The 12129-nt window shown below is 49.9% G+C and overlaps 1 protein-coding gene across 2 annotated transcripts in view; it reads right to left on the reverse strand.

Moving 5' to 3' along the window:
- The window catches only part of BAIAP2L1 (BAR/IMD domain containing adaptor protein 2 like 1), a 113889-nt gene that overhangs the window by 12485 nt on the left and 89275 nt on the right, over positions 1-12129 (reverse strand). For both annotated transcript variants that reach the window (XM_045389471.3, XM_074034441.1), the window contains exons 8-12: positions 11177-11344; positions 9575-9722; positions 5113-5320; positions 3838-3915; positions 1598-1778 (exon numbers count right to left, since the gene is read on the reverse strand). In XM_045389471.3, the coding sequence (XP_045245406.2) occupies positions 1598-1778; positions 3838-3915; positions 5113-5320; positions 9575-9722; positions 11177-11344 (783 nt within the window). The remainder of the gene's footprint in view (positions 1-1597; positions 1779-3837; positions 3916-5112; positions 5321-9574; positions 9723-11176; positions 11345-12129) is intronic.

Raw genomic sequence — 12129 nt, forward strand, 5'->3', positions numbered from 1 at the left:
ATTATAGACATGTGCCACAGTACCTGGCTAATTTTTATATTTTTTGTATATGTAGGGTTTTGCTATGTTGCCCAGGTTGGTCTAAAACTCCTGGGCTAAAGTGATCCTCCCGCCTTGGCCTCCCAAAGTGTTGGAATTACACAGACATGAGCCATTGCACTGCCTCAAAGACATTTTGAATGAAGTTTCAAAAGCTAGCATTCCTAAACCAAACCATGCCACTGTAGTCCACAACGAGGCAGGTGTATGTTCCCAGACTCCTCAAGGCTCACGCAAAGGTCCGGGGCAGGCGCATTTTAGAAGCGCATCCATTTCACGTCATTGCGAGACTCCGCCTGAGCACCACTTACAGCTGAACAAAGGCCCCGGACACAGGGGATGGGGCCTGGCTCCTTTCGCCAAAGCAAGACAGCTCCTGGAGCGAGGGGTGCAGACACCACCACCCGGCCTCCTCCCCTTCACCCACAGGCCTCACGCCAGGGCGCACTAACCTCGGCCAACCCAGCCCCGGAGTGACGTCCAGCCGCGCTGCTCCCCGCCCCACCATCACCTCAACTTGTGTTATTCTCTGCATGGCTTCTAGTGTCGATGTTGTTGCTGATTTTTTATTGTCTGCTTCCTATCACTAGAACAGAAGTTCCGAAGAGGCAGAGTCTGGCCTTGTTCTCCTCTATCGGGAGAGCCTGCACCAGGGCCTGGTGCCCAGCAGACATGCGCGGTGGCGGGAGTGGATGAATTGGTTCCCGGAGCCCAGGCCCTCCATGCTGGGCCCCCAGAGGCACCTTAGGGTTATCTTTCAGGGTTATCTTTAGCCTTAAACCCTGTGCCTAGAGGGTTTAGGGTTAAAGATAACATCCGTAGTGCCTGGAAGTAAAGACTTTCTGAAGAAAGATGAAGTTACCCCTTTGAACCTAAGCCTCTCTTCAGAAAATAAGAAAATGAAAGAAAATGGCGATTCAATGGCTGAAAGACTGCAGCCAGGCAGGAGAGAGAAGAAACCTAATAAAATCTAGCGAACTAGGGGCGACCGTGTGTAAACTGTCACTGACAAGATAGAGTCCACATGAAAGAAGGGCTGAAGTCAAGGAGGTGAAAGGCTGCATGACAAAGAAGGGAATCTAGGCCGGGCACGGTGGCTCAAGCCTGTAATCCCAGCACTTTGGGAGGCCGAGACGGGCGGATCACGAGGTCAGGAGATCGAGACCATCCTGGCTAACACGGTGAAACCCCGTCTCTACCAAAAAATACAAAAAACTAGCCGGGCGAGGTGGCGGGCGCCTGTAGTCCCAGCTACTCGGGAGGCTGAGGCAGGAGAATGGCGTGAACCCGGGAGGCGGAGCTTGCAGTGAGCTGAGATCCAGCCACTGCACTCCAGCCTGGGCGACACAGCGAGACTTGAGACTCCGTCTCAAAAACAAAAAGAAGGGAATCTAGAGGATCAAAGGCGGCAAGGCCCCTCCTCCCTCCTCCCGGGGCACACCACCCTCCCACTAGGGGCAGAGCAGAGCAAGGCGGTCACCGCGGGAACAGCAACCTGTGCCTCCCAGTCGGGATGGCGAGTCCAGGACACAGGACGCCCCGCCGTGGCTTTACTCACAGGAGCTGTGGTCTCGGGCTTGGACGCTGGGGCCTTAAAGGTGGATGTCGTCCTGGCCGCGTCTGCTCTCCTGTCGGCAGCTGCCCCCATGGACAAGCATTCCAAGTAGTCAGGTGGGGGGATGACAACACTGCTGTTCTCAGACAAGTTCACGGTGCTGATGCTTCTCACCGGCGCGGGGCTCAAACCCAAAAAGGACACAGCACATGTTAGATAATGTCTCACCACCAAGCCCCAAACATCCTCCGTGTCCCTGACCAAGGACAACAGGAACGGTACGTCACCAATCAAAACCTGATCTTGATCTCGCATACACAGGCACACACAGTACATATATCAATACAAAACACTGTTATTTTTTAATTTTTTTGCAACAGTCTCACTCTGTCACCCAGGCTGGAATGCAATGGCATGATCTTGGCTCACTGCAACCTCCGCCTCCCAGGTCCAAGTGACTCTCCTGCTTCAGCCTCCCAAGTAGCTGGGATTACAGGTGCACGCCAGTGTGCCCAGCTATTTTTTTGTATTTTTAATTGTGATGGGGTTTCACCATATTCACCAGGCTGGTCTCGAACTTCTGACCTCAAAGTGATCCACCCGCCCCAGCTGGGATTACAGGCGTGAGCCACCACACCCGGCCTAAAACACTGTAATGTTTTTAGCGGTTTATAAACATATCCTCACAATTTTTTTTTTTTTTTTTTTGAGAAGGGGTTTCACTCTTACTGCCCAGGGTGGAGTGCAGTGGCGGGATCTCGGCTCACTGCAACATCCGCCTCCCCGGTTCAAGTGATTCTCCTGCCTCAGCCTCCCAAGTAGCTGGGACTACAGGCGCCTGCCACTATGCCCGGCTAAGTTTTTAATATTTTTTTTTTAGTAGAGACAGGGTTTCATTATGTTGGCCAGGCTGGTCTTGAACTCTTGACCTCAGGTGATCTGCCTGCCTCAGCCTCCCAAAGTGCTGAGATTATAGGCATGAGCCCCTGTGCCTGGCCAAAAAATTCTTTAAAAGACATGACAAAAGGAGAGGAAACCTTTTAAATTAGGGGCTGGCTCTTGATTGATTTAATCTAAGGAAAGAAATTGGAGACTAGCAAAAGCTGGAGTGAGCAATGAGCTAAGAGTTAAAAAAAAAAATGTAAAAACTTGAAATTTTAACATCCTAAAAATGTTATTCAGTTTTTCTTCCCCAGTACAATGGCATTTTAGCTATTCTGCTAGGAATGAAGATTGCAGACAGCATCAGACCTTGGGGGAATGCAACGTCAGACCTGGAGGCCTTCTACTTGGCTAGCCGGATGAGTTATGGGGGTTTCATGAACTTCGATCCTCCCACCTCAGCCTCCAGAGTAGATGGGACAATGGGCATATGCCACTATGCCCTGGCTAATTATTTATTTTTTTGTAGAGATGGGGGTCTTGCTATGTTGTGCAGGCTGATCTTGAACCTGTGGCCTCAAGTAATCCTCCTGCCTTCATATCCCAAAGTGCTGGGATTACAGGCATGAGCCACCATGCCCGGCCAGCGTCCTCATTTTTTAAAGTGGGGGCCCACCTCATGGGGCTGCTGTGAGAATTAAATGAGCAAATCAATGCAAAGCCCTCTGGACAGTCTCTGGGCAGTAACTACTGTTATGATCTGATCTGGAATACGGATTTGGGGGTTTTTGGCATGGAGGTGCTCAGCGAAGTCCAACAGTGTATTTCAAGCCATGGGAGTGGACGAGATGGCCCAGCACAGGCAGGAAGGACGGACCAAGGGTGACCCCCAAGAACACTCATGTTTAGTTGATGGGCGGAAGAAGGGTGCAAAGAGCTGATGAAGCAGAAGACAAACAGAGCACAGGTCAAGCACCCAGGGTCAGAGAACATTCCAGAAAAAGCATACAACAGCGTTAAGGGCTGTAAGATAAGGACGGTAAGATAAGCGTACGATAAGGACAGAAAACACATGCCTTGGGTTTAGCGACCAGGAGGTATGGAGGACAGGGAGGGAGTTTCAGAGGGCTGCAGGACTGCGGGGAATAGGTGGCCTGGGCTGGGTCTCCTCACGGCAGCAAAACTCGGGGACAAAAGAAATCATAGCAGACAGCACCGTGAGCCACAGTCTCATCTCTGACTAGTCCATGAGAGCTGAGGCTTAGGGCAGGGACTGCGACAGAGCTACACAGTGGTGTGTTATGGAAACCTCAGGGCAGGGGTTTCTGTCACTGGGAGACATCAGTCATGTTCAGGGCTACCTTGGTGTGGGCACAGTCACTGCTTCGGTCTCATTTTCTTCCAGCAACTTCGTGTATGACGACGGGAACCAACCCCTCCTACCGGCAAAGAGGGAGAAAAGATGCTATCAGCAGTAGACAAGTGGATGGCAACCTCCCTGAACAGCCTGCGAGCTCAGGGCAGACCGGTCCCTGGCTCCAGAAAGGCCCACGTGTGGAGTAAATGAAATTAAGGCTTTTAATAGATAAATATGGATTTTCACATACACTGAACCATGTGTATTGTTAACAATTTTTCTTTTTTCTTTTTTTTTTTTTTTTTATTTAATAGAGACAGGGGTCTCGCTCTGTTGCCCAGGCTGGAGGGCAGTGATGCGATCATAGCTCACAGCAGCCTCGAACTCCTGGGCTCAAGCAATCATCCTGCCTCAGCATCCGAGTAGCTGCGACTAGATGTGTACACCACCATGCCTAGCTAAAAAGCAATATATGTTGTATGTATGACATTAATTTGATTTGGATTACCCTTTTTTCATATTGGTTTTATTTAATACATCGCAACAATCTGTCTAGAAAACTGACAAGCTAGTTACAGGAAGGCTTGTGCACATAATTATGGCTGAAATTAAGAGGATTGCATTCAAACTATGTGCTAAACCTTAACAAAGTATATACGATATGCAGATTATCCTCAATAAAGCACATGACAATTTTATTTAATTTTTTTTTTTTGAGACGGAGTCTTGCTCTATCACCCAAGGCTGGAGTGCAGTGGCGCAATCTCGGCTCACTGCAACCTCCACCTCCCAGGTTCAATCCCAGATTTTCCTGCCTCAGCCTCCTGAGTAGCTGGGATGACAGGTGCCTGCCACCACGCCTAGCTAATTTTTGTATTTTTAGTAGAGACGGGGTTTCACCATGTTGGCCAGGCTGGTCTGGAGCTCCTGACCTCAGGTGATCTGCCCGCCTCAGCCTCCCAAAGTGCTGGGATTACAGGCATGAGCCACTGCACTGGCCAAATGCTAAATTTTTTTAAAAAACAAAAGACTGTTTAAATTACTTTCAGAGAGGTGACTTCCTATGCTCTAATAACTATGCATGCACCAAGTGTATCTCTACACGCTCAGATACACAGAAAATAGCCTGGGATCGAGTAACTTAACTAAACTAGAAATAAGCCATAAACTTAACTTTGGCTAAAACGTGAGCATGTCCACAAAGACAATTTGCAGCCTGGCTGTTCTGGAAGGCAGGGGCCGTCTGGAGCCCTGCCGGGACCATCACACCCAGACTTACGCCTTGGACACGTCGTGTTCTCCATAAAGCCAGCCATCCTTCTCCTCGGGGATGAGCAGCGTGATGACGTCTCCCTGTGCGAAGCTGAGTAAGGTCTTGTTGGCGCCCGCAGTGTGCGGGAAGATGGTCTTCACTTTCTGCTTCTTCATCATGTTCAGTCCCGTTGCAACCGAAACTGATCGCTGTAAACTGGGATCTTCGGAAGTACCTGTTGGAGGGAATGTAGCAGTAATGGCTTTTCAAAGCATGAGAATCAACAGGCACATTCCAATGAGCAAACCCCAGGAATCCATCTGTTCTCATCTTGTTAACAACGCTCCTTCCACGGAAACCGACCCTGTCCTATTTCCTCGCCTTGATCATTGCCCAGAAGGGGCAGGGACTGTTGAGAAACAGAGGCAGCATGTAGCCTGAAGGCTTGCACCGTGCAGAAGAGGATCCCTGCGGCTGCGGGCTCTTTTCCAGGCCCAAGGACAAGGTGGTGTGTGCTGGGTTGATCTGCACTCTGCTTTGGCCAGGATGGCTCTCCTTAGAGAGGCAAACGGCTCCGATGCCAAACTGCCCTCACAATTCCAATCACAAAGGCAGGCTAGGGCCACAGTTCAAACCCAATTGCTAATGTCCACAAAGAAAAGCAGCAAGCTGGAAATGCAGTCGGTCTTGCCATGCTGGCCGCTCAGCTTCTCACCCCCGGGCCTAAGAAGGACGAGGTGAGGATGAGTTGCGTTTACAGAGTCCTCACCAGGTGCCAGTCACCGATCTCAATGTCTCACAGCTGCCATCCCGCCAGGCTCCAAGGAGGAAGGAACTACTGTTATCCACAGGACAGACCCCACAGCTGGCAAGTGGCTGGGCCAGGAACCAGTTAGGGCAGTTTCGTCCCATACACTCTACTCAGGGGCATGAGGCTGTGCTGTTCATGTCTCCATTCAAACACAGGCTGATATTCCCACTCCAGGGAAAAAAAGGTAGGAAAAAAAATATGTATATACATTTGAGACAGAGTCTCACTCTGCTGCCCAGGCTGGAGTGCAGTGGCAGGATCATAGTTCACTGCAGCCTGGACTTCCCAGGCTTAAAGGATCCTCCCTCCTCAGCCTCCTAAGTAGTTGGGACTACAGGCACACACCGCCATTCCAGGCTCATTTTTAATTTTTGTTTTGTAGAGACGGTGTCTTGCTATGTTGCCCAGCCTGATCTTGACCTCCTGGCCTCAAGTGATCCTCCCACCTTGGCCTCCCAAAGTGCTGGGACTACAGGTGTGAGCCACTGCCTCTGGCCCTTTTTTTTCCCATTCAAATTTTCCCAGGCTAGTAATACAGCAAGCATCTTTAACTTAAAACAATGCAAGATCTCTTTCTGCTTCGTTCTTGCAGATTCTTCACGATTACAATATAAACTTTGTGCCCCCTTAACCTGCCACTCTCTACCTCACTGGTGTTGAACCCACCAGCAATTTTCTTTCTTTCTTGAGATGGAGTCTCACTCTGTACCCCAAGCTGGAGTGTAGTGGCGTGATCTCGGCTCACTGCAACCTCCACCTCCCGGGTTCAAGCGATTCTCCTGCCTCAGCCTCCTGAGCAGCTGTGATTACAGGTACGTGCCACCATGCTCAGCTAATTTTTGTATTTTTAGTAGAGACGGGGTTTCATCACCATAGTGGCCAGGCTGGTCTTGAACTCCTGACCTCGAGATCCACCTGCCTCGGCCTCCCAAAGTGCTGGGATTACAGGTGTGAGCCACCATGTCCAGCCCTCCACCAGCAAATTTCATTCTGCTTTTACCAATAAGAACCAGAGTCATCTGAATCACTGGGATGCATAGAGTATTATAAACTTTAACTGTGTATTTTAGTTAACTGACAGGACTTCCTTCAAAGGCAAATGCCTACAGACCATCATCTTCCTCTGCTGGGCCATCCTAGTCATCATTCTGGAAAACTCTATTCTTTTGCCCAATAGCTTGGGACACTCTGGTCCAGGGCTCTCTCTCACCAACAGCTTGACTGCCACAACCTTCACAACATGGGGCCTGTGACACACCCCAAGTGGATGGGTTGGGGCCATGGCACAGGTCTCAAGGGTCCTGGGTTATAAGAATGTGCAGAAGGACGGGGTCTGACCAGTGAAGCAGCCGGCAACATCTGCAGACAGTAACTGGCTCCAACTTTTGTTTTTGTCACTGTGTCACCCAGGCTGGGGTGCAGTGGCGCAACCTCGGCTCATTGCAACCTCCGCCTCCTGGGTTCAAGTGATTCTTGTATCTCAGCCTCCTGAGTAGGTGGGATTACAGGTGTGAGCTACGACGCCCAGCTAAATTTTAGTATTTTTAGTAGAGACAGGGTTTCACTATGTTGGCCAGGCTGGTCTCAAACTTCTGGCCTCAAGCGATCCGCCCGCCTCGGCCTCCCTGAGTGCTGGGATTACAGGCATGAGCCACTGCGTCTGGCCCCAGCTTGTTGAAATATAGTCAACAAAATTAAGCAATCCAAGTTAGAACTTAAGTTCTTCAACAGAGCATGAGGTGCTCTATTAGAGATGATGAAAAACACTGATTAGAATTCAAACCAGCTGGGCGTGGTGGCACACACCTGTAATCCCAGCACTTTGGGAGGCTGAGGCAGGTGGATCACCTGAGGTCAGCAGTTCGAGACCAGCCTGGCCAACATGGTGAGGCCCTGTCTCTACTAAAAATACAAAAATTAGCCAGGCGTGGTGGTACATGCTTGCAGTCTCAGCTACTTGGGAAGCTGAGGCAGGAGAATCGCTTGAACCTGGGAGGCGGAGGTTGCAGTGAGCTGAGATCGTGCCACTGCACTCCAGCCTGGATGACAGAGTGAGACTTGATTTCGGGGAAAAAAAAAAAATCAAACCAAGCTTATTGGTAAGCTTAATAATCATAATTTTGTCATGTTGATAATTATGAAGTGCTGGGAAGGGAAGAGCGTGGCCCCTTTAAATGATATGGAACTGGGGAAGGAAAGTGCTGGGTAGAGGAGGGTGTGGTCTCTGGCTAGGGTTCCACCCCCATGGACCTAGGTGAGGACAGGCATTTCCCGCCCAAATGTTGCATTTCCCGCCCAAATGTTGCATTTCCCAAGACCACCCTGGCCTGCCACACCCCCATCCTGTACCTATAAAAACCCTCAAGACCCTAAGCAGGCAGACATGCAAGCTGCTGGACGTTGAAAGGAGCCTGTCGCTAGAGGAACACGCACAGTGGCTAGGCATCGAGAGGGAGGCACCGACAGGCTCCAGCATGCTGGCAGGCCACTGACCAGCAGAACGACACAGGGTTTGGCTGCAACAGTTGGTCAAGGCCACTGAGTGGCCCGACTCCAGGGGAAAACCTTCCCACTCTATCCCCTCCTGACTCCCCCCATCTGCTGAGAGCTGCCTCCACTCAATAAAACCTTGCACTGATTCTCCGAGCTCCCGTGTGACCCGATTCTTCCGGTACACCAAGGTAAGAACCCGGGATACTGAAAACCCTCTTTCCCTGTGACAAGGTACAGGGTGTAATTGAGTTGGTTAACACAAGCCACCTATGGGCTCAAACTAAAACGGAAAGAGCACACGGTAACATGCGCCCCCTGGGGCTTCAGCTGTAAATGGTCGTCCCTAGACACTGCTGTGACATGGGAACCCCACAGCCTGCCCGTCTGTCTACGCCCCTAGAGGTCTGAGCGCCGGGCCACTGAAGACACGAGCCACATCCCCATCACAGGCCCTGCAAGGGGGACAAGGGAATCTTTCCCATTTCAGTGTGAACTTTTATAGCTTATTTTATTGCAGAAAAAAGTTTTATTACAATTGCCACCAAATATGGAACACACAGTGAGGCTATGCATGTTTCTTATTGATTGACTGATTGATGGATTGGTTGAGACAGAGTTTTGCATTTGTCACCCAGGCTGGAGTGCAGTAGTGCGATCTCAGCTCACTGCAACCTCTGCCTTCTGGGTTCAAGCGATTCTCCTGCCTCAGCCTCCCAAGTAGCTGGGATTACAGGCAGGCACAACCATGCCCGGCTAATTTTTTGTATTTTTAGTAGTGATGGGGTTTCATCATGTTGGCCAGGCTGGTCTCAAACTCCTGACCTCAGGTGACCCACCTGCCTCGGCCTCCCAAAGGGCTGGGATTACAGGCGTGAGTCACCACGCCCGGCCTCCATTTATTTGTAAATAGGTAATTCTCAACAGTATGTTTACTCTGGATAAACATCAGTCAATGCGTAGAACTGGTGAATGTCAGAGAAATCTATCACTTATAAGAGCACCTCATAGACTAGACCTGTATTTGTTCTGAACTCACGCTCTGCAAAGCCAGGGCTGAACGTAGCCACCATACCTGCTTGTTTACCTCCAGACCTTGCAACACATTTATCCAAAATATTTATTTCACAGCTTATCTTAAAACAAATGTAAAAGGTATCTTCAAATAAATCAGACTGAATCTCTTACCTGTTGAATTATTTATCTTTTGTGAATTCGGTGCAGCCGTGGCTGGGTTATTAAACATATCGATCAAGGGACTGGTATATGCCCTGCCTGAAGGAGCGGGCGGCATCTTTGGTGAGCATTTAGAAAGGGTGTCGTAATCTTTCCTCACCTGTGAAAGATTATTTATTAGTCCAATATTAGTATAACACAGAACTGGAATTACAGATTCCCAAGGCTTTTTAAATCATAGGCTATTTATTTATTTTGAGACAGAGTCTTGCTGTGTTGCCCAGGCTGGAGTGCAGTGGCGCCATCTCGGCTCACTGCAACCTCCGCCTCCCGGGTAGCTGGATAATAGGCACGTACCACCACGTCTGGCTATTTTTTGTATTTTTAGTAGAGACGAGGTTTCACATGTTGGCCAGGCTGGTCTCAAACTTCTGACCTCAAGTGATTTGCCCGCTAAGGCCTCCCAAAGCGCTGGGATTATAGGTGTGAGCCACCGTGCCTAGCCACATTTCAGGGGGTTTGAGATGGGCAGAAAGAGTGGATCCATGTGTTCAAAGTACCTGCTACATCCCAGTCTCCACATAGAGCCCAGGTTCAAAGATCAGCAAACAACAAATGTGTGAATTCATTACTGTGAATACTTTGACGCCTATTTTTTTTTTTCCTGAAGTACCTTACATTGCGATGAACGCCATGAGAGTGTGTCTAATTTATTCTGAGACACCTATACTTCCTTTCTTGGGAGTAAACTTAGTTGGAATGAGTACAATTAAAAACAGTAAGGATGGCCGGGTGTGGTGGCTCACGCCTGTAACTCCAGCACTTTGGGAGACCGAAGTGGGCAGATCATGAGGTCAGGAGATCGAGACCATCCTGGCTAACACGGTGAAACCCCATCTCTACTAAAAATACAAAAAAATTAGCCAGGTATGGTGGCGGGTGCCTGTAGTCCCAGCTACTCGGTAGGCTGAGGCTGGAGAATGGCATGAACCCAGGAGGCAGAGCTTGCAGTGAGCCAAGATCGCGCCAGTACACTCTAGCCTGGGTGACAGAGCAAGACTCTGTCTCAAAAAACAACAAAAAAAACCGAGTAAGGATAAAATTTCCAAAACAAAGATAATAGCGCCAAACATAGTATAAAACGTGCCCAGCTTGTGGTGGCTCATGCCTATAATCCCAGCACTTTGGCAGGCCAGGGCAGGCAGATCATGAGGTCAGGAGTTCGAGACCAGCCTGACCAACATGGTGAAACCCCATCTCTACTAATAATACAAAAATTAGCCGGGCATGGTGGTGTGTCCCAGTAATCCCAGCTACTCAGGAGGCTGAGGCAGGAGAATTGCTTGAACCCGGGAGGTGGAGGTTGCAGTGAGCCGAGATCGCACCACTGTACTCCAGCCTGGGTGACAGAACAAGAAAGACTCGGCCTCAATAACAAAAGACAAACATGTGCCCAGCTACTTTCACCCCTCAAGGTAAGGGGATAGAGCTGTGAAAAGGTGGTCCTGGAAGTACTAAAGGAGGACCTGTGATTCCCACCAACAAAGGCAAACGCGGCCCAGATCAAGTTAGGAAACACATGATTGAAATCTGGAAGAGAAAACCGGTTCCTACCACATTGCTTCTCTCGATCATGGGTGAAGGCTGAGGCGTTCCGGACACGGGAGTCGAGGCTGGGGTCTTTATTTCTTCGATCATATTCATGATTTTCTCTGGCACTTTGATGGCATCAACACAGGTCTCCTGCCACCGGGGCAGCTTGGAATTCAGTAGTTCTGCAGACTGCAAAGCCAAAAGAAGAAGACTAAAGACAAAGATGATTGTCTGAAGAGCTGAGAAAAATGACATCACGTCATATCGCTGATAACAGAATTACTGGCTTAGCACCAGCAGTGTGGGGGCTCCAGGTTAAACTACTAGGTGAGCACTTTGAGTGCCTAGAGGATCAGCTGTGTCTCACTGGCCGAGAGGGGCAAAGGCTCTGACTCTAAAGGAAATTTCCTGCTCCCTCAGTGTGAATACATAGCATGGGACTAATACGAAGATGGTAAATGGTTAAGAACAAGAACGGAAACGCAAAGGGAGGGAGTGAGCAATCTGTATGAATCCCGTTTTCCCGGTGGCCCCAGAAATGTCAACCATCACTTTTTCCCTCCCACTCCTGTTAAAAGCAGCACCTCCAACACAGGCCACTGGCCCGGGAGTTGGCTCTGACCGATTCAGACATTAGAGAAGTGAATCAGAGTCCTGAGAGTCTGTCTATGGGGAAGAGGGACCGTGGGTGAGTGGTGGGCAGTGCTGCGGGATGCCCCCCGCACCACAGGCCAAACAAGGCTTTGCAGAGCAGACCTGACCAGCAGGGGCGAGAACCCGCAATCCTGGAGGCAGAGCGCCCCTCCAGCACCCATGAGCCTGGTTCTGCTGACAGCTGGACTCTGAGAGGCCCCCCAAGCGCTTCCAGTGAACACCTTTTCTGAACGGCACTCTGGTTGGAAAAGGGGAGGCAGGGCCTGTCCTGCAGCTGTGTGCATGGCAGTCGCACTGCTTTTACTCAGCTTCTGAGTTTA

This window comes from Macaca fascicularis, chromosome 3 (assembly GCF_037993035.2).
Source record: "Macaca fascicularis isolate 582-1 chromosome 3, T2T-MFA8v1.1".
NCBI classification, from domain to species: Eukaryota; Metazoa; Chordata; class Mammalia; order Primates; family Cercopithecidae; genus Macaca; species Macaca fascicularis.